The sequence below is a fragment of the Adelges cooleyi genome, unplaced genomic scaffold (assembly GCF_023614345.1).
Source record: "Adelges cooleyi isolate 19-005CV unplaced genomic scaffold, UGA_ACOO_1.1 ACOO_flye_CR_arks_rails_tigmint_CR_PRNA_2, whole genome shotgun sequence".
NCBI lineage: Eukaryota > Metazoa > Arthropoda > Insecta > Hemiptera > Adelgidae > Adelges > Adelges cooleyi.
The window spans coordinates 440,761-462,545 of record NW_026095860.1 but is presented as its reverse complement, the minus strand read 5'-3'; the positions used below and the strand labels follow the sequence as shown (position 1 = coordinate 462,545).

General features: G+C 40.2%; 1 protein-coding gene across 2 annotated transcripts in view; it reads right to left on the bottom strand.

Moving 5' to 3' along the window:
* LOC126833224 (uncharacterized) overlaps positions 1-21,785 on the bottom strand; it is a 120,197-nt gene that overhangs the window by 61,258 nt on the left and 37,154 nt on the right. For both annotated transcript variants that reach the window (XM_050564421.1, XM_050564422.1), the window contains exons 10-45: positions 21,303-21,422; positions 21,093-21,226; positions 20,792-21,029; positions 20,592-20,714; positions 20,384-20,518; positions 20,071-20,304; positions 19,498-20,007; positions 19,244-19,426; positions 18,928-19,176; positions 18,634-18,861; positions 18,349-18,552; positions 17,983-18,276; positions 17,652-17,903; positions 17,353-17,542; positions 15,711-17,284; positions 15,457-15,645; positions 15,008-15,389; positions 14,503-14,930; positions 14,010-14,413; positions 13,680-13,944; positions 13,407-13,603; positions 13,075-13,332; positions 12,206-12,656; positions 11,956-12,138; positions 11,761-11,892; positions 11,170-11,685; positions 10,901-11,102; positions 10,641-10,816; positions 10,289-10,560; positions 9,399-9,801; positions 8,892-9,152; positions 8,250-8,387; positions 5,424-6,224; positions 3,511-3,654; positions 2,038-2,109; positions 1,878-1,961 (exon numbers count right to left, since the gene is read on the bottom strand). In XM_050564421.1, the coding sequence (XP_050420378.1) occupies positions 1,878-1,961; positions 2,038-2,109; positions 3,511-3,654; positions 5,424-6,224; positions 8,250-8,387; positions 8,892-9,152; positions 9,399-9,801; positions 10,289-10,560; positions 10,641-10,816; positions 10,901-11,102; positions 11,170-11,685; positions 11,761-11,892; positions 11,956-12,138; positions 12,206-12,656; positions 13,075-13,332; positions 13,407-13,603; positions 13,680-13,944; positions 14,010-14,413; positions 14,503-14,930; positions 15,008-15,389; positions 15,457-15,645; positions 15,711-17,284; positions 17,353-17,542; positions 17,652-17,903; positions 17,983-18,276; positions 18,349-18,552; positions 18,634-18,861; positions 18,928-19,176; positions 19,244-19,426; positions 19,498-20,007; positions 20,071-20,304; positions 20,384-20,518; positions 20,592-20,714; positions 20,792-21,029; positions 21,093-21,226; positions 21,303-21,422 (10,626 nt within the window). The remainder of the gene's footprint in view (positions 1-1,877; positions 1,962-2,037; positions 2,110-3,510; positions 3,655-5,423; positions 6,225-8,249; positions 8,388-8,891; positions 9,153-9,398; positions 9,802-10,288; positions 10,561-10,640; positions 10,817-10,900; positions 11,103-11,169; positions 11,686-11,760; positions 11,893-11,955; positions 12,139-12,205; positions 12,657-13,074; positions 13,333-13,406; positions 13,604-13,679; positions 13,945-14,009; positions 14,414-14,502; positions 14,931-15,007; positions 15,390-15,456; positions 15,646-15,710; positions 17,285-17,352; positions 17,543-17,651; positions 17,904-17,982; positions 18,277-18,348; positions 18,553-18,633; positions 18,862-18,927; positions 19,177-19,243; positions 19,427-19,497; positions 20,008-20,070; positions 20,305-20,383; positions 20,519-20,591; positions 20,715-20,791; positions 21,030-21,092; positions 21,227-21,302; positions 21,423-21,785) is intronic.

Here is a 21,785-nt window from a genome sequence, read left to right as displayed (position 1 = left end):
TCGTTCCTCGTGGGCACTGGGCTAGTATTAATTTTTTCTGGCATTTCCGTCAAACCCTTTTCCGAATCGGTTAACAACCAATTGTCACCGTCGGTCGGTCTCGTGGTTAGTTGACTATCGGAATCTTGGGTTTTAAGTATTCTAACATCGACGGTCGAAGAATCTACCATTGAGCTATAGCCTTCCGTCGATAGGAATTGATTGGGTTTATCGGTTATGTCGGTTTCGGTCATTCCGGCATCCCTATCGGTAGATATGTTAATTTGTTCTGTCGTTTGGGTTAGTATATCGTTATATATTATCGTAGTAGTGAGCTGCGGTAACGTGTCTACAAGTGTTTGTACAAAAAGCGGGAACACAAATTAAAAAAAAAAAAAAGTTAGTTAGTGTTAAAAGATAACATGTTCACTTTATATAGTGAAAGCTTTTTTACATACAAAATACTGTTGCCTTAAAAAAAACAAAAAAATAATAATAATAATATTTGACTAGACGAAACAATTGACAAGGCTAACAGTATTTTTTTGTGAAACTACATAAACGTCTGTTTTCTCCATTACGGTTTAGAGGCGCTTGTGTAGTTCTCATTAAAAAAAAAAATTATCATATTATTTCATTCAGACTTGTGGAGTTTTCTCCGATATTAATAAAGCTCCAACACCAGATCATGCGTAACGCGTTTTTAGTATTATCATAACAAATTAAAATGTTTATGTGAGTGTGTGTGTATTTGTGGATGGAAGTATTTTAGTGTAAAATATTTTCACTAAAAATCGGTGTTTGGTCTATTTACATCGATACATCAATTGCATTCAACTTAATAAAATATCACTTTAAACAATATATTTTGTCCAACGCATTGTACTGTCGAGTTGGGCACAAATTGTAGTACAGCCAAATACTGTATTCGTATTGTTCTGGTGTACTAATTTGATGATATTTCAAAAATCGAATTCTCTTGTCACGAATGAGAACTGATCTACAGAACAGCACTAAATTAAATATCACTACAATGGTACTAACTAAACGACCTGTGATTGGTTTGTGTGTGTGTGTGTGAGATGACAAATATATATTATAATATATTTTTAAAGACTTATCCTAAAAGATTTAAAAGAATAACAATAATCCATGCAACCTTTAAGTGTGGTAACAATTTTTTTGTTTATTTGGGGCTTCCAAATAATAATGCTCTACAAAATAATTTCAAATAAGCAAACGGCTACAACGACTACATTACTACTTACACTACAATACTCAAACTAGGTGTATGCGTATAAACTTCAATACTCATGCGATATAGTCCTTTGTATATGTTCGTATTTCATTTGAGTAGTACACTAATAATTATATGATAATCCCCATGCTGCAGTCTGTGCTTTTGCGTCACATTTCCCCCAAAATTCCCACAAGTCTAACGGTCATCGGTATTCTCGAGACGTTTACAATGAACAACGGCGTGGACTTAATGTTTTACAAATTGTATACAAACAAACGTTTATTTCGAGACTTTTCGCTTTCGTTAAACTATAATGAGAGTAGAGATGTGCTGCTATTATACACGCATTGGCATAGCGTCATAATATTATTTACAAAAGAATTTATGAATTTATTTACATAAAACAGTATAATAATATATCGGTGAGGAAATACGAAAGATTTGTACAAAGATAAAAACACATAAGCAGATAAAAGTGAAAGTAAAGAAGCAAGTATCGCCATTGGTGTTTCGATGCTTGATTCTTCGTCGGGTGTCTTCGGGGGGAGAGGTGGTGGCAAGAAAGTTAGGAGGAGTGAGGAAATTTTACAAAAAATAATAAAACAGCAACACATCTATTGTCTTAAAAAATTCCCATGATATTTCAATAGACACATACCTTTAGCGCAGGCTCCGGTCACCGGATCGCACGGTACACCGGTCGGACAGTGTTCGCACCCCGGTATCGGCAACGGTTCTTGGCCTGTTAACCGTGAACGGGTTTTTTTTTAGTACAATTCACATATTTAATCGCAACAAACCTAGTCGTGTGTACTTACTCGCTAATATACAGTTGCATCCGTCGCACACTTGGCCGTTTTGACAGTGTGAGTTCTTCTGGCACTGGCAAACTGTTAAACGAACAATATTATTACTACAATAACTTGTCGCAGAAACTTTTGTCGTTTTATCGACAACTTAGGGAGTGTTTAGCATTTGTAACAGTTATGGTTTGTAGAGTGTCCGAGCGCGTTGAGCCATTTTCAGGCCTAATGAGATGAGAAAAAAAAATACTAAACGTTCGAAGAAACCCCAAATAAGGCGCGATTGCACCTGACCGATAAACAAAAATCAAGAACCAAGAAGTCACGTCGTGTTTATAAAGCGTTACACCCCGAGAGATAGTAAAAAAATTATTGTGAAATCACTGCGTGCCAACGTTCTACTAACCAAACACCGTGATCGCACTTTTTTGACTATATCCAGTGCATTAGTATTATTCCGACGACAGAGATATTAATGCGATTACGCGGTCATTATCGTTAAGGAAAAAATATTTGTAACACAAGTGCGACGGCCTTGAGTGCATTGTGGTACCGTGTAAAAGTAACAGTTATGTCATTCGGTTGGAAAGGCTAAGCCTTAGATATGACAATCTAGATCGTTCGATTACCCCGTTCAAGTTGAGTGTACAGCAACGCAAACAAGTCAAGATTGAAATTTTACCAAAAAATTAAGGGGGGGGGGTTGTACGTTTTAAACAATGGCTGAAGCTTCTTACTAAAAGTGAACGTTTTTGTAACACAAACAACAACATAGTTTTGCAAGGCCTCGAAAACTGATAAAAATTAACACGGGGAAGATGCTTATCGCAAGAAAACGCGTCGGCCATCTTCTTAAGGCCACACAACTATAATGTCAAAACCATACACTATTATTTTTAGTTATGTAGGTATAGGTATAACACATAATACTAAATAGGTCTTTACAAAATGGTCGTCACTTTTTTGTTTACATTGAAAGTGACCCTTGTGCTGTTATCTATTCTATGCTTATCACACAAAAACGCGGCGGCCATCTTTTCAAATTATTTATCAGTAGAGTATTATATTGAAATGATTTATTAGGATTTTAGCAGGTTTGCAGAACATGGCCGTCACGTTTTTTGTTTACATTGAAACCGTTCTTTCTGATTAAATTTATTCTGTGGTTCTGCCACCCGTAAAATGACGAGTGTTGTTATTCAAAGTAATAACCGTTGAAAGGTTTAATTTTTATCGATTTTTTTCTTATAGTTTTAACCAAACCTAACCAAACCTAACCAAACCTAACCAAACTAACCTAACCTAACCAAACCAAACCTAACCAACCTAACCAAACCTAACCAAACCTAACCTAACCTAACCAAACCAAACCTAATCTAACAGAGTTGTAACGTTAAATGAAAAACAAATTTTACTAGAGTGTGTTAATATTGCACTCGTCCCGTTGCATTATTGCGGTTCACCCTGATAAAAACCCATGTAACTTACGTTTTAAACAAACTGGCTGGTGATCTTGTACTTGACAATCCTGTTGCGAATTACACGGATTATCGTATTGACACGGATTTTGGCACTGATTCGCTATGCACGCTTGCTGCGACGGACATTCATAATGCGCGGAGCATCCTACCACTGTAATCGGCAATCATAATAAAAAATATATTAAAAAAAATAAAAAAATAGACACGCACGAAAAAAAAAAATTACTCGAACGATTTTATCGCAACGAACAATATTATTGTCAACAAGTAAAATATTATATCATATATATTATTATTAGATATATTTAAAAAGCTTTCGTTGGGTGTTGCGCCCATGAGTTTAAAAAAATACATTTTAAACTCATGTTCGCAAACCCTTTTGGCACTAAATTTTTTATCACCGACACCAAAAAAAAAAAACCAAGCAAAGTAATAACAACATAATATTATAGTTTTTAAAAAACACCAATCACCATTTCGTCGCGCCGATACTCTTGAACTCGACAGTATCACCGCATAATAATAGTAATAAAACAAAATATGCTTAAGTAATACCATGACATGACAATGTCAAACACATTTTTACCACATTCGACACTTTTTAACCGGTATCGTGATCGCGGCGGTAAAACAACTATAAGGACGATAAAACATAATAATAATAATGGTATTAAGAGAGTCAAGAAGCAACAGTGTACGCTAGAAGAATAGCCGCCTCTGCCGTTCGTTCCCGGCACAACACTGAGCGCAGGTGACATGCATAATATTCCTCCGGAGCGCTGAAAGAAAACACACAAAATGTATATATATAAAGGTATAGGTATGTATTAGATTATATTGCACTGACCAATCGTAATGGTAACGGTCTTTGGTGGAGATGTGGCGATAAACAAACAACAGCAGTGGAAAGAGTATAAAAACAAAAGGGAACGCGGTGGGAGAGACATCGATTAAAACCCCCCCCAGACCGTAGTAGGGGAATCCCCGGGAGACTTACACAAATGTAAATAGCCGGCGCGGATAAGACTACACCGCGGCGGCGGCGGTACACCTACTTTACTTTCACACAGCCTAAACCAACCGTGGCATGCTCATAATTGTATGCCATTCATTTCATTTCATTTCATTTTTTTTCCCGAATATGTTTATACTCATTTTACTTTACATGTTATTCCGCGGTGAAAGTCGCATACACGATTGCCGACAATCGGACCGGACAAACGTCGGCTGTACTTTTAAATGTATTTATTTTTTTCTCGAGAAGGACGTCCGAAAGCATTACGCAATCGCCCGTGAACGTAATATTAACAATAATTATTAATATTGTATTTCGTGCTTTTTTTAAAAAGCGGCTATTGGGTTTTTTTTTCTAGGTCGGTGTAAACGTCTCCGTCCGAATAAAAAAGTGTAAACCGTAAATTTGTCTCATGCATACAATTTGATGGCTATTAATGGACGCAACATAATATGAACAATATGACAGTCGACGAAGCGTAACATGCACGTTCATCGTCGACAATAGCGTTTATGATTGTAATGAAAATATTGTATCGATTCGTATGACCGAAACGCACCGGGGCCGCATCGCAAAAGCAACGCGACCCCAATGCGCTTCGCATGCGTCACAGAACGCAACCGGTGCACCGCGTGCGTCCCACATGCGCAGGCGGTGAAGCGCCACGAAAACGACATCGGTTCGTGGCAAAGCCAGGCAGCGACCACCGTACCCGACCCGAAGGGGATGGCGCGCAAAACGTCCGCGCGCAACAATCGCGTTGACAAAACGTTTTGCGCGCCACACGCGATACCGTCGTTGGCCTTTTCGCACAACGACCGGCCCGCGGTGGCGGCGCTAACGCACGCACGCATCAGCACATCATCCAAAACTTAGAAATCTATATTTTTTTTTTGTACATTTACCTTTCGGACAGCCCGACATTGAATCGGCGCCGTGGCCGGCCGGACATTGCTTGCACACGGCCTTATGTGCTTGTACCGTGCAGGTCGCGTTTGCCGGACACGTGAAATTTGCGCACGGGTCGACGCACGCAAAGTTAACGCAGCCCATGTGCTCCGGGCAGCCGGCGTCCCGGAGACACATGGACGCGGTGGGTGCGCAATTGTCGGCGCACACACACACGGGCCGCCGGTCGAGGACGAGACACTTCTTGTCGGCGGCGCAAGGCCCATTGTCCTCGCACGGGTTCCGGCACCGGCCGTGGGCCGTGCACCGCAAGTGCGGGCCGCAATCGTCGTCGGCGCGGCACTCCCGTTTGGCCGGCGCGCACGACAACTCGCCCATTTCGTTGACGGCGAAACCGTGCGCGCACACGCAACGGGCCCGGTGGTTGCGGGCCACGCACGTCTTGCCGGGCCCGTCGCACGCCACCCGCTCGCAGGGATCCCGGCACAGGCCGGACGCGCACGTCAGGGACGCCGGGCATTCCGCGTCCGACGAGCACGCCGCCGACGCGGTCGCCGCCGTGGTGGCCACGGCCATCGCGTCGTTTCCGGCCCGCACACAACCCCCCGGTTCCGGCAAACAGGCAACAGTAGGCTCGCCCCAGTGACATTCCGGGCACGAGCACTGGGCCCTGTGCAATACCGGCCGGCACAGCGCGTTCAAGCCGCAAGCGTCTCTCACGTTACACACGTCGACGCAACGTCCGTCGATGCACGTCTTTTCGTTTGTACACTGACCGTCGTCGGCGCATTCGACAGCTGGCGAAACGCGTCATAGAAAAAAATAACAGTATAATATAATGTCAGAACACAATAGTAGGTAAAGCATATGTACACGTGTATACGACGGACGTGTTGGCTGGACACGATTGCTATATTTGAAAAAAAAAACAAATTCACTTGAGAATTATAACTCTTAATTACTCCATAATTATTATTGTCAATTGAGAGCTCGCTTTATTTATTCGATGAAAAAAATTCGTGAGGTTTTCCAGTTGGAGCTGGAAATTTACAAGCCCATTAGTATTTGTTTAGGCTTTGTTAAATAAATCCAGTTAACGAGTGAATAAATAGAGTAATGAGTAAAGGAATCGAGTAAATAAGTAAATGAATATAGTTATAAGTAAACGAATCGGGTAAATAAATCGAATAAACTATTCAAGTAAAAATTATAGTAAATAAAGAAATCGAAAAAATTTGTATATAAATGGTGTAAACAAATAATTAAAAAAATTGAGAAAACTAAAGTAATTTAGCGTGACCCTAAAAATCTTAATCGTTTTCTCAAATGGCCGATAAAAAAATTATAGTAAGTAAAATATCGAGTCAACAAGTAAATAAATATGGTAAATGAGTAAACAAATCGTGTAAACAAGTAAATGTATATAGTTATAAGTAAATAAAGTAAGAAAACGAGTAAATAAATAGACTAATAAGTAAATAAATCGGGTAAATAAGTAAACAAATCGATTAAACTATTTAAGTAAAAGTTATACTAGTTATATATAAGTAGTAAGTTATACTTACTATAGTAAAGATATCGAGATAATTAGTACATAAGTCGTGTAAAAGAATAATGAATAACTGAGAAAACTAAAAAACATTAGCGTGACCCTAAAAATCTTAACCTTTTTCTCAAATGACTAAATCCTAACAACGTTATCATATTGATAAATCGAATAAACGAGTAAAATATCGAATCAAGAAGTAAATAAATATAGTAAATGAGTAAATCATCAGCATATAAACGTTAAAATACATAATTTAATGGATTAGTTGTCGAGCAGATAGAATCTTGGACAGTCTCCTAAGCGAACTGGACCCTGAGCTAGGGAAATTGGGTCTTAGCCAAAAAGAGGGGTGGAATGTCAATAGAACATATTAATCTTATGGCGGAAAAGAAAGCCCATTTACTCGTGTATCCAGCCAACATTTTTGTTATCGTATACGTTTCAAGGGAAAGAACTGTGAAAGAATATATTCTCACAACATGCCATATTTTAAGTACGCCCAAGCAGCAAACCGTTTCAACAAACCAAACGTGACTTTCAATTACAATATGTAATAATACGTTTTAAGCAAATCACACTTCGTGCACGATAAAAAGACGACAATAATTATATTGTTTAGGTTAAACGTGTGAGTATAGTACGCTTTCACAGTTCCCTCCAATCTGAACATCGATTATATATATATTTATAAACATAAGTATATGTGTTGATATAAATATATATATAGGTTGATAGATATATTTACACATCAATTTTAGAATAGGTACATTAACGCTAGAAAAAACATATTTTTTAATTTTTAGGAGAGATTTGGTGATTATATTTTTAGAGAAAAAAAAAAGACGTGTTTATAGGAATTTCGAGCGGTTTCGATGATTGAAATTGGAAATTTCCAGATTGAGGGAAACTGTTCATACTTTCACGGTTAACACAAGTATAGGTACAGCAAAACAGGTAAACAATTAAGAATTCAAAATCAACTACACAAACCAAAGGTGTTGGCGGCAAAATTTAAAACGCTACACGTATAAAATATGTAAATATTTACAAAAGCCGTATCTAAAAAGTTCATGCATTTTGATCTATCTACAAAATAGGTACAGTCGATCCGCGGCCGTGTATATAATATGTACACTATAAAACATATTATTTTCTTCTGAAAATTAACGCTAAAATTGACTTTTGCGTCGATCGATACACACTGATAGCAGTGTAGCCTAAATAACGTTTAAAAATTTTTTAAAAAAAAAAGATTAACTTTTCGAGCACTTACCTTTAGCGCACTCTTTCTGCGGGTTACCCGTCGTGCCCGGCGGACACTGACAGACATACTGTTTGGCTTTCAACAAACAACTAGCGCCTTTTCCACAGCCGTTGGTACGGCAATCGGATGGTAATTTTTTCGAATCGCCTGAAACACAATCAAAAATGGATCAATCGTCCTCTTCGTCGTCACTTCAAAGGTCAAAATCCAAAGAGGGTCCAAATAAACTCAATTCCAGGGGAGGGAGGATTTCCATGAAAACTGTGACTACCTGGTTGATATGAATTGACAAGGGAGTGTTGTGAGTGAAAGCCACAAGCCAGTATTACCTCACCCCCACGTTTTCACTGATAATAGACTGCTTCCCAGACAAAGTCAACGTCATGGTTGATTTCAGAGGGAACGCAGTGAGGTTAGGTTACTGGGTACTTCGTTGGTACCAATGCTGGGACAGGTCTAATTGATCGAATGGTATTTTGATCTTTAAAAATCGCCCTTTAACAGACAATGCTGTCATACCTACCCAGGGATATGAGGAAATGGCTATACATTGATTTGTTTTATCTTTGCGATTGAAGAATATCAATGAAATGGACAATTTTTTACGCAAAAAATGATGACAACGATTTGCGTTTAAGCTTGTATACTTACATTGTACGTAAGGGTTTCCCACGGGGAATTCCGTCGAGCAATAGCACTTGGCTTCTTGGTCGTTGACCGGCTGACAGAGTGCGTTTTTACCGCACACGACGTTCCTACAAGGGTCGGACCTCTGTTGGGCTGTGTCGCACACGCACCGTTTACTCGGATCGCCGGTACAGCCGGCAGGACATAGACACTCAAAGCCTCCGGGAATGTCTTTGCAACGGCTGTTCTGGCCGCACGGATTGGAAGCGCATTTATCAGCAGTTCCTTAAAAAACAGATAAGTTAAAAGATTATGCACAAGTTGTCACAATAATTTCGCACTAGCCAGTTTTTATTCTATGCACAAAACAAAAGTTACGTTTCAAAAAAACTTTCATTTTTAACGAGGCGTCACCGTTGACAATTACTCGTGTATTATATGTGCGGTATTCGCAATTTTTTTTTATAAACAAACAAAAACAGTCATTATGCTAATGAAGTACTTTTTGCGGGACTTTCACACGATATTTACCAGGTTTACATTCTAGCTGAGCGTTTCCGTAGTATCCAAGCGGGCAAGTACAATACGCCAATTTATTTAGCACTCTACACTGAGCGTTTGAACCGCAAGCTCCTGGTTCCAGACAAGGATTCCTGCACACTTGATCCGGTCCACATTTTTTGTTCGTTTCACAGTCTTCGTCTCTGGCGCATGAATATCTCGAGCATTCTATGTTGGGTTCGCCTTGGTATCCGTCGGGGCACATGCACACGGCTCTGTGGTCGATAACGCGACATTCAGAATTTTTCCCACAGTGCACATCCGGCGCATCGCATGGGTTTTTGCAGTTGCCGTTTTGGCAAGAACGTTCTGTCGTGCAATCCGCGTTCGATCGGCATCCGACGATACACAAACCGTTCGAGCATATGTGACCCTGAGTTGAAAACATAAATAAAAAATTCAGAATTTTAATACCAGAATTATTTGGCTATATAGTGGAGGGGAACGTCAGGTTTTTTGTGTGACAGAAGGATGTCTATGAAATTGAAAGGTAAATTTTAAAGGACGGTAGTGAGGCCAGCAATGTTATATGTGTCGGAATGTTGGGCAGTAGACAAGAAAACTGAACAGAGGATGAAATGGATGAGTGGAGTGACCAGGGAGCATAGAATAAGAAATGAACACATAAGGGGGCGTCTAGGAGTTGTATAAATTGTGGGGGAAATGAGAGAAAATAAGGAGAGGCAGTGAGAGTTGTGATGAAGATGAATTTAGAGGGAAAAAGAGGAAGGGGTGATCGAAGAAAAGATGGATAGGCGGAATAGAGAGTGATATGAGGATAGCTGGGGTAAGATCGAGCTCTATGGATGTGTAGGACTAGGTAAGGCGATGATGAAAAAGAAGAGTAGTAAAATTATTACCGATTGGCAATTGGCACTGGTGCTACATTTAGCCGTACACCTGTCCTTGTGACAAATTTCTCCACACGAGCAGTCTCTGTTGGCGGAACAACGTTTAATGCAGTATCCAGATTCTAGATCACAAGGGCAGGTCCCATCACATTTCAAAGAGGGCTTGGAACATCCGATCAATGGGTTTCCGTAGAAACCGTTCGAGCAACTACACTGGACTCCGTGGTTGATGACTTGACACTCGGCACAAGGGCCACACGTTGTTGAATTGTCGCAAGGAGCTGGGAAACGCATCGGGGATATTTATAAATAATCGTATCAAATATTTTATCTATACAAATATTTAAACGTTTATATATACCTCTACATTGTCTGTCTATACAAGCTTGGTTGTCGGGACAAGACGTGTCACTGCGACATCCTCCAATGCACAGACGGTTTTCGCATATCTGATTTGGACTGCATTTAGTGTCTGAATTGCACACAGCTTTGCAAATTCCGTTGTGGCATCGTTCGTCGGATAAACACTCCGAATCTCTGAAATTATCATTGATTGCAATACCGTTACTAAACGAATACAATACAACCAATGGAAATCTATAGACAGTGTACAATACGTACGTGTGACACACTGCTTGGCATGTAGAAGAATAACAAGCTTGCCCGGAGCTACAGTCACCGTTTCCTTTACAACTAATTAACGGATATCTGCAAGCAACCTGAGGGTCGCCTTCCAGTAATAACGGGCAGCTACATTGTTTTTGATGGTTTGCCACCGAACACAACGCGTTCACTCCACAGGCAGTAAGTGACTCGCATATATCTGACCAATGACAATTTAATCGTTATTAACTAAAATATTGAATTTAATTCGACTAAAAATTATTTACCTTTGCATTTGTTATTAATGCAAGATTTATCCGCCGGGCAGTCGGTGTCGCTTCTACAGCCAACGTTGCACGCTAACCCGTTGCAGATTTCTCCACTTCTACAATCGTCATCTTTTCGACACAGCGGTTTACATATAGATACCGAAATATCGCATTTTTCATTGCCGTGACAGTTGGCATCCGAAGAGCAGACCGGCTGACAGGAATCGTCTTTGCACGCATAACCTGGTGGACATTCGCGGTTTTGGTTGCAAGGTTCCGCCGGTGTCCTGATACAAGCTATTTTCGCCGTCGGGTTAGGAACAAATCCGGTTCGACAAGAGCACATGGCTCTTTGGTTAGCCACGGTACAAATGGCATTGGGTCCACAAGGCATGGCCAAACACGGATTTGTGCACACGTTGTCTCTGCACGACTCCACTGATGCGCAATCATCGTTGGACTTGCATCCGAACAGACACATGTTGTTCAGACAAATATGGCCCAAAAAACAGTCATTGTCCACTCGACATGTTACTAAAGAAAACGAAAGTGTTATTAAGGCTTAGTGGAATGATTAGGTATATAATTATTTTTGGTTTACAAACTTACAAGCACAATGATTTTTAAAACATTTTTCGTTCAGAGCGCAATGACTGTCTGCTTGGCAATCGGGTTGACATACAGATTGATGACATGTACTGTTCGGGTAGCAGTTTTCGTTGGTTTCGCATGCGACAGGAACTGTAAATAACAGGCAAATAGTATCTCGCATAGTTTTAACGATAGTGCATTTCAATAACATACTTCGGACACATTCTATTTCACTGCTGCCGGTAAATCCCGCAGGACACGAACAATGTTTGACATGGTTATGAACTTTACAGAAAGAGTTTAATCCACACGCTCCTTCCCGTTCACAAGGATTGTTACACTGTCCTTGCAAACATTGTTCGGAGAGACCGCACTCGGCATCGGATTGACAAGACGCTATAACGAAATTATTAAAAATATAAGTAAAAAAAAAAAAATCAACAGGTTTATTTTCAAAACTTACATTTACAAGCACCGTTGTAGCAATACGTATTGCTAGGGCATTGTTGATTTGACGTACAAGCCACTGCTCGCGGTCTACATCCAACGCTCAAGTCATTGGGGTCGCCTTGATAACCCGGATGGCAAACACAAGACCCGTAATGTGTGGACGTTCCACATTCAGCGTTAGGGCCGCATTTTACTTTTTCGCAATTGTCTTGACATTTTGGAATGCCGTTGGTTTGAACGCAATGCGCGGCCGGAGGACAGTCCTCGTCTATCTGGCATTCCACCGGTGAACGGCAACCGTCTTTATACGGATCTCCGACCGTTCCCAGGGGACATAAGCATTTGAAAGAACCTCTGGAATTGTCACATCTCGCCCCTGGCCCACAAGGCGACGCTTCGCATAGGTCTAACACGTCGCAACCAAAGTACGGATCTCCAGTAAAGCCCGGTTGACAGTAGCATACCTAAACAAACGTTAGACGATTTACACATAAGACATTGTTCCTCCGTCATACTACAGGGTGTATCAAAAAGAATGGTGGGGTTTCAAATGGCTGTAGGTTGTGAAGTATTGGACTTCCAGCACTCTGGTAGGATTTAAATGAAAGAAGGAGTTGTCAAATTTCCAATGACTGGCACTAGATGTTTTATAGTCACGATTGAATTACGTTTCACAAACTCGATCACTTCTCTTGTGGGGACGTCATCTTAACAAACGGAACAATGAAGGCTGGCGACACAAACAGGATCGTCTAGTGGCAGTCATTCAAAACTTGACAACTCCCTCTTTCATTCAAGCCCTATCAAAGCGCTGTAGGTTTAACACTCCACAACCTACATTCGTTTAAAACCCCACCATTATTGAATTATTATTATTCATACCTGTTTGTGGTTTTCGGCCGAGCATAAGGCATTTGGTCCACAGGGATTGTTGGCTAGACACGATATCTTACACATGTGATCCTCGCATATCTTATCGGTCGTACAATCTGTGTTTTCGTAGCATTCGATCTTGTGGCACCCGACAGTTGGATTACCGTGGAAACCGGGTTGACAGTTACAAACGGGTCGATGGTCGACTGCCGTGCATTCAGCGTGTCTTCCACAAATCACTTCTTCGCAAACGTTAATGCACTGTGTCTGTAAATCGACAGCGCGTTCAGCCAATAAGTTATTGATTGACCAATAACAGTGCTATAAGTCTGTCTACTAACCTGGCCAATTGTATTGGTTCTACACATATTAGTACCGTCGCAGTCGTCGTTCGACAAACACCTAAGTTCTTGAGCGCAAATGTTGTTTTGACAGTATTGAAATTCGGGACAACTGCCATTGCCCTGACAAGTCGGTTGGCATATCCCACCGATACAAAGCTCGTTGCCGACACAATCTCGGGCCAAATTACATTCAACTGTAAACAAAACCGATTTTATGTAAAAAAAAACATAAGTCCGTTTAAGGTCGTTACATTAATTGCTAATCCTTACGTGTGCATATGCCGTTGTTACACTTGGTAGTCGTTGGACATTGACCGTTTGACGCACAGTACAATATCGGTGTACACCCTAAGTGTGGATCGCCAGTATAACCAGCTTTACAGCTGCAACTTGCTGCGTCGTTTTGTGTACTGCACTCGGCATTGTCACCGCAAACTTTTGAAACCGAACAGGGGTTCACACATTTTGAACTCACACAGGCTTTGCCTATTGCGCAGTCGTTATTGTTGATACATTCAACGTTTGTACATTCGACCTAAAATCAATTCAAATATGAATTATTTAAAATTTTTTTATTATATATCGTATATGAATACAAACCTTTGGGTCTCCGTGACTTTTTGAGGGACATTGACATTGGATTTCATGATTTTTGACCGAACATACTGCATTACGGCCACACATTTTACTGTCTTCGCAAGGATTTGTACAATTATTCAGATTGCAAACCGCACTTTCCGGACAATCTCTGTTTTCGGTACAACTATTCGGGCTATGGCAACCTTCGGCATGAGGATTGCCCAACAAGCCGTCTGGGCAAATGCACGTAAACGAGCCAGGAGTATTTCGACACATTGCAGTTTTGTGACATGGACTCTGTTTGCATTCATCGACATCTTGGCATTTTCCGTCTTTTATCGAATAACCATTGTAGCAAGTACACATTCCTTTATGTTGATGAGCTTTGCAACTTCCGTGGCCACAATTAATTGAATCGCACGGACCTAAAATTAAAGTAAAAAAAAAATTTGAATATTATTTTAGTGTTGACTATTTTAAATTCAAAACGTAGTTCTGTTAAAAAATAACTTACTTGTGCACTTATAATTGTTAGCCTGGCAGAGCTTATCACTAGGGCAATCCTCGTTAGAAAGACATTCTACTTTGAAGCATCCAACATTTTTATCGAATGCATCACCTAAATATCCGGACGGACAAGTGCACGCCGGGACATGATCGATCATTTGACATAATGCATTATTTCCACATGCGTCTTTACACAAATCAGTACACTTGCTCCTGACGCACGCTAAACTCGTAGCGCAGTCATTATGCTTTTTGCATTCATTTGGTCTATTACAACCCGGTTCAGTGTAAGGATCTCCTACTTTGCCATCAGAGCAAGTACATTGGAAAGATCCTGGTGTATTCAGACATTTTGCACTCGGATGACACGGATTTTGAATACATTCATCAACATCTTTACAGCCAGTCGGTGAGCTCTCATAGCCACTACCGCATCTAATATTAAAACCAATATTATTAACTGTTGTGGTTTACAAGCAAAAGCAAATAATAACATTCGATCAATAAATTACCTGCACTTGTTACCAATACATATCTGACTGGAATCACAATCAGAATCAGAAATACATCCCAATCTGCATAATCCTTCAACGCAGACTTCTCCAGTTAAACAATTGCTGGCCGTAAAACAGACTTTTTCGCATTTATTATTCGAACATCTTTCTCCTTCTGCGCAATCTAACCCGCTCATGCATACGACTTTACATATATTTCCATCGCAATCTTGCCCTAACCCGCATTGTGCATTATTATGACAAATAGTGGTTGATCTTATACAAGATTCTTCGGGGACCGGATTCGGCTGGAATCCTTTGTGGCAAATGCACATGACGTTATGATCTACAGTGGTGCATTTTGAATTTAGCCCGCACACACCGTCACGTTTACAAGGATCTACATTGGAAAAAAGAAAAAATGTCAAACGGCCGAATAAAATTTCAAATCATTAAAATAAAATTACTTTGGCATTTCGCATGGATACATGACTCGTTGCCAGAGCAATCTTTATTGCTACGACATCCAATCGTGCATACACTATTTACACATGCTTGAGATGGCATACATTGAGAATGTCCCGCGCATGGAATTTCACACTTGTTTTGTACACACCTCTCCCCAGCTGAACAATCATCAACATTTCGACAAACGACTAAAAACATACGATTAAGTTATGATACTTCATAGAAACTATGTTATACAATGTTTTAGTTTTACCTTTGCATTCTCCATTAGAGCATACGCCACCTTGGCATTCCAAATCGTTGAAACATTTAATAACCGATCTAACACATCCAATTGTGGGTTCCCCGTGAATTGGTTCGAAGTTCTCGGGGCATGAGCACACGGGTTTTCTGTCGATAATGTTACAAATGGTATTTATTCCACATGACTTTTCACAAGGGTTAACGCATCGACCAAAATTGCATACGCTCAACAACGGACAATCAATATTTCCATTAGGACATAATCCTTCTTTTCTACATCCTTCCGCGTAGGCATCGCCGATATAACCAGGTGGACATTTACACAAATAACCTGATGACGGATTGGATTCACAAATAGCAGTCGGGTGGCATGATGTTTCGTCGCATACTTCAATGGCTTTACAAGATATCTCGGCCAATGGATTTGGGTTAAAGCCAGGCGGGCATTGGCACATTGATTTGTGCCCGTCGGCGAGACATACAGCATTAGCTCCACAAGTGTCCTTATTGCATACGTCCATACAAGTATGCGATTGTCTGTCACAAAGTTTTGTCTGAGGACAGTCATCGTTGTAAACACATGACACTTCTTTACACCCATTTGCGTCATAAGGATCACCGGTGAATGTACCAGGAGGACACTGGCATTGTGCTACATGATTATTAGCAACACATATAGCATGTAGACCACACACTGTATGGTCGCAAACTGGTTTACAAGATTTTAATTTACTTATCGGGTCTGCTAAACAAGTTTCGGTGGGCAAACATTCGCCATCTTGTTGGCAACTGCTTCGTTTTAATGATTGACAACCATTTCTATCATTTGGATTTCCTGTAAATCCAGGCATACAGTGACAATTGCCTTCGTGGTTAACAGCTACACATATCGAGTTGAATGGGCAAGTTATTTCTGAGCAAACTGCAAAACATTTTAATACTCCCAATGCATCTGGTTTGCACGATTCATTGTCTTTACAGTCTACGTCCTCAGAACAATCTGGTAACGATGGCTTTTCACATTTTGATATTATCGGGTTCCATACGAATTCTTGGCGACAAGAACACACAGGAAATCCATTATCTTTCAATAAACAAATTTCTTCTGATCCGCATGCTACTTGACTACATGCACTGACACAAGAAGAAGTTCCTTCTAGTGTAGTGGAACACACATAACCAGGTTTGGCACAATCTTTATCTACAGTGCATTCTCCTTTAACTGCAACTCTTTCCAATTTACAGCCCAAATATAAGTCCCCGGGATTTCCAAAATAGCCTTCACTGCAGATGCACGAGGATCGGTGACCCTTTGTTACACAAACTGCGTTGGGTCCGCATTGTAGCTTGCTACATCCATCAACACACTTTCTAGATTCTTTGTTTAATTGGATACATATTTCATTATCCCGACATTCAGCATCGTTTGTACATTGACCTTGTGCTTCACAGCCAGTTTTTATATCGTATGGATCACCATTTACTCCAGGAGGGCATACGCATTTGCCATTGACACATCCGGCTCTCAAGCCACATTGGATATTCTCACATTGATTTTTGCATTTACCATTTTTGCAGGAATAACTATAAAATAAAAATGAAATACAAAATATTGACCGTGTGACTAATATTAATAAGACGATTTTTTTTACCCAGAAGGACACGGTGTGTTTTTCGAACATTGGCAAGTCGAAGGATCTTGACAAACTTGGGAAATTTTAGGAGAGCATTCCAAAAACGGATTTCCGACATAGCCATCAACACAACGACAATCGTAACTTCCAACAGTGTTTATGCATATGGCATTGTTTCCACATGCAGAAATTAAGCATTCATCAACATCTGAAATTAAAAAAAGGCGTAAAGAACTTTTCAAACTCAAAAACGAATATCAAATTTTGCATTAATTATTATTTTTTTTTTATAAAAAACATAATGTATTAGTACTTACCTATACATTGAACATATGGGTTTCCTCTAAACCCTGGCGGACAAGAACAATCTAGAGAATTAAATTTGTCTTTGCACACTGCGCCTGTACCACATGCTATGTTGGTACAAGACTTTCGAGACTGGGAATCACATTCTTCATAAGGATTGCCTATACTTCCAGGGTTGCAAACACATTTGTTTTCACCGAAAATATCATATTCACAATGTGCGTTGATGCCACACCCGGGGAAACACGAAGGCATAGTTATTGCTGGAATCAAAACATATTTAATTAATCCTTATTATTCATATACTAATAGAGTTATAAAATTTGTTGTTTTTGTACTTACGAGGCATACAAAGATAGTCTGGGTCTCCAATAAAAAGTGCATTACAAGCGCACTTGTTTGTTTGAGGATTGCAGCTGGCTCCGATACCACAAAAATGTTCTTGGCACTTTTCTTTACAGCGGCCAGCAACACAAACGTTCGGTGGAGCGCAAGGGTTGGAACTTGAACAGATGTCGGGTTTACAAGATCCACCCGCAAACGGATTTCCTATAGAGCCTTCCATACATTTGCAAGTCGGACCTTGTGATGTTAATATACACTGTGCGCCCTGTCCGCAAATAAATCCTTCGCATGCTGTAAGAAGTAACCTTGTTTCAATATTGTTTTGGATTGTACAAATGAAATTTCACTAATTTGTTTACTTACGTGATACACAACTACCGGTAATGGATTCTACGTAGCCGGCACTACATCTACACCAAGCAGCATGATTTTCCGCCTCACAATATGAATTTTTGTTACAAGATAAGGCCGTACACGGATCAGTGCAAGCACCATTGATACAAGTCAGTCGATTATCACAGTCGTTATTTGTCACACATTCACTTTCTGAAGCTTCTTTTCCTAGGCCTGAAAGACAAGTTTGGGTTTAATAATATTATAAGTGCAATAATATTATTTTGTGTTCTAGTTGAATGCTAGAGTACTCACAGCCTTGATTGTAGGGATCACCATTAGTTCCTAATGGGCAAATGCATTTGTAGCGTCCTTTTTCGTTGATGCATTGCGATCCTAAAGCACAAGGATTGTCTTTGCATTCATCGACATCCTCACAGCCGAGTAAAGGATCTCCCTTGAAACCGGGTTGACATAAACATTTTGGAGGATCGCTAGGCGTGCATTGAGCGTTGACACCGCATGGAAATCGATCACAAGGACCTAATTGATATATTGTGACATTAGGAAACATGATAAAATGTAAATAAAGTAGTGTTTCTTTATTACTTTTGCACAAATTGTTGTCGAGCACATCAGTATAAAATGGTATCGGACAAACACAAATTCCTGGTTGAATACAATTTTCATTGGTTAAGCAGTCAGAATCTTTTATACATTTCTTTTGGCTACGCGAGCAACCACGGTACGCATCTCCTGTATACCCTTGAGGACATGAACATTCGTAGGAGCCTCGTGTGTTAATACACTCAGAACCATAACCGCAAGTATGTATTTTTTCTTCACACTCGTCGACATCTAATGAAATTATTTTTTTTTTATTAAATCTTTACTATTTAAGTACGTTTAACAATTAAACGCTTACCATAACAGGATCCGTCTTCCCTGGGCCGATAACCTTTCGGACAAGCACAATAACTAACACCTCCCGCAATTGAAACGCATTCAGCGCCCGTTGGACATTTGCCTTTGTCGCAACCAGCTAAAGTGCACTCTCCATTTACAATTTGATACGGTGGTCTGCATTGGCATTCTAATGAAGTACATTCTAAGAAAAAAAACAAATTTTATTGCATGGAGATAGCCGAAATAAATATATATATTTTTTTTAATAGTTACCTTCACAGTTAGAAAAGGGATTCCCGTTAAATCCAGGTGGACACTGGCATTCATAACTGCCGGGAAGATTCTTACAAACCGCATTTATTCCACACGCTGGTTTGTCTCTTAGTTCGGTGCATTCGTTGGCATCTCTGCATTTGCCCGTTTTCTGATCTCGTATGTAACCTCTTTGGCAAATACAGACACTTTCTCCCAAAAATTCATCCTTTACACAAATTTCTGATCCGGGACAAGGCGATTTCGCACTGCATTGCGATGATTTTTTAGTTTGACTACAACCTTCTCTGTACGGATCTCCGTTAGTTCCACCGGGACATTGACACGAAAAAGATCCCGGTTCGTTATTACACACTGCTCCTGTCCCACAAGGGTTGCCTTTACACTCGTCTATATCGAAACATCCGGAGTTTGAATTTCCAGTGTATCCGGCTGAACATACACACTGAGCGTTCTCTTTGAGTAACATGCACTCTGCATTGGGGCCGCACAACATGTCTTCGCAAGGGTCTAAAATGAAAACATTATTTAAATTTGAAAAAAATGTTTGTATGATTTGCAGAGAAAACTTACGTCTACATTCGTCACCAACGTTTGGCGCTGGACAATAACAACGACTTTTACCGTTGCAAACCGAATTTCCCGGGCAATCGTTATCGATGGTACAGTTAATGGATTTAACACATTTGGTAAATGGATCCGGGTCTGGCACATAACCGCCAGGACATTGGCAACTGAACGAACCCGGTTTGTTGATACATAGAGCGTTTATGCCGCAACTCTTTTCGTCCGAGCATTCATTTATGTCTAAAAATTCAGTACAGTAATCGTTTGTAAGTGTTATTGACAATAAAGGCATAAACCGATCGGTTATTTGAATAATTACCGTGGCATTTCTTAAAGGCGTTACCGGTAAAACCGGGTTTACATTGGCAGCCAAAACCACCGGGTGTGTTTGTGCAAAGAGTATTAGCGCCGCATCGTCCAAACGGTTCATTTGTATTATCGCATTCATCGATGTCTGTGATTTAAAACAAATGATTGTATTGTATTGAACAATAATGACAGTAAGTATATAAACAACGGAAACCTACCAACACATCCCAAGGATAAGTCATTCGGGTTGTAAGTCCATCCGTCTTCGCATATACAATACGCTTCTTGGCCGGTTGGCTTACAAAAAGCGTGCGCACCGCATTTAACGTCTTCGCAAGGAGCTAAAATTTTAATCCGAAAACACAAAAATAAATTATTCGCATTATGTACAATCGTTGGTACTTTTTGGATAGCATACCTTTGCATTGAATTCTCGGCGGAGCTCCCACATAACCCGACTGACATTGACAGTGAAAACCTCCAGGAACGTTCAGGCACATCGAGTAAGGCCCGCATGGTTGGGCGAGACATTCGTCTACATCGACACACACCGATCCTTTGGCTTCGAATCCGTTTTTACAAAAGCACTGGCCTTCGATACACTCGGCGTTGGTGGTGCAATCGAAGTTGGACTTGCACAAAATCGTTACATCGACCTACGAAAAAACGTATATAATACCGTGTTAAATATAGTTTTCATCGAATAGGATAGTGTTTACCTGTTCACAGGCCACTTTTGGGTCGGGTTTTCCAGAAAATCCTTGAGGGCAAAGACAGTTGAATCCAGGACTAGTATTTTCACAAACCGCGTGAAGACCACACGGTTTGTTGAGTATTTCACATTCGTCGATGTCTAATGTAAAAAAAATTACATGGTTGGCAGTATTACTTTAAAAGAACTAAAGAAAATAGTAATAGCGAAAAATTACCGTGACATCCTTTAATGGGATCGCCCGTGTAGTCTTCTTTGCAAGAACACACATAGCTGCCAATGGTATCGGTGCAAACGCTGTTGTTGCCGCACGGGCTATACTCGCATTCGTTTATATCTACCGCAAAATGGATAAATTAGCGTTGGAATAAACCAAACGGTGTGTAAAGAAGGAAAAACGCAATAGATGTACACAACAAACTACAAAGTGAGTGAAGAAAAACGTCCAAAACGATAATGATAATTCGGTACATACCAAAAGTTTGATGCAATGGCGTCACACACAACAGATCAAGAAAGAATTGGTTTACCTTTATCGAAACACAAACGTGTCGTGTACATGCTCCGCTAAGTACTGGTGTAAAAATGCTAAAATATATCGAGGCAAAATAATAATAGAAAAAAATTAAATCGACCTTCCCTGCTCAAAGGAAAGACATTGGATCATGAATATGTCTGACACAATACCTCTCTCCCGTCT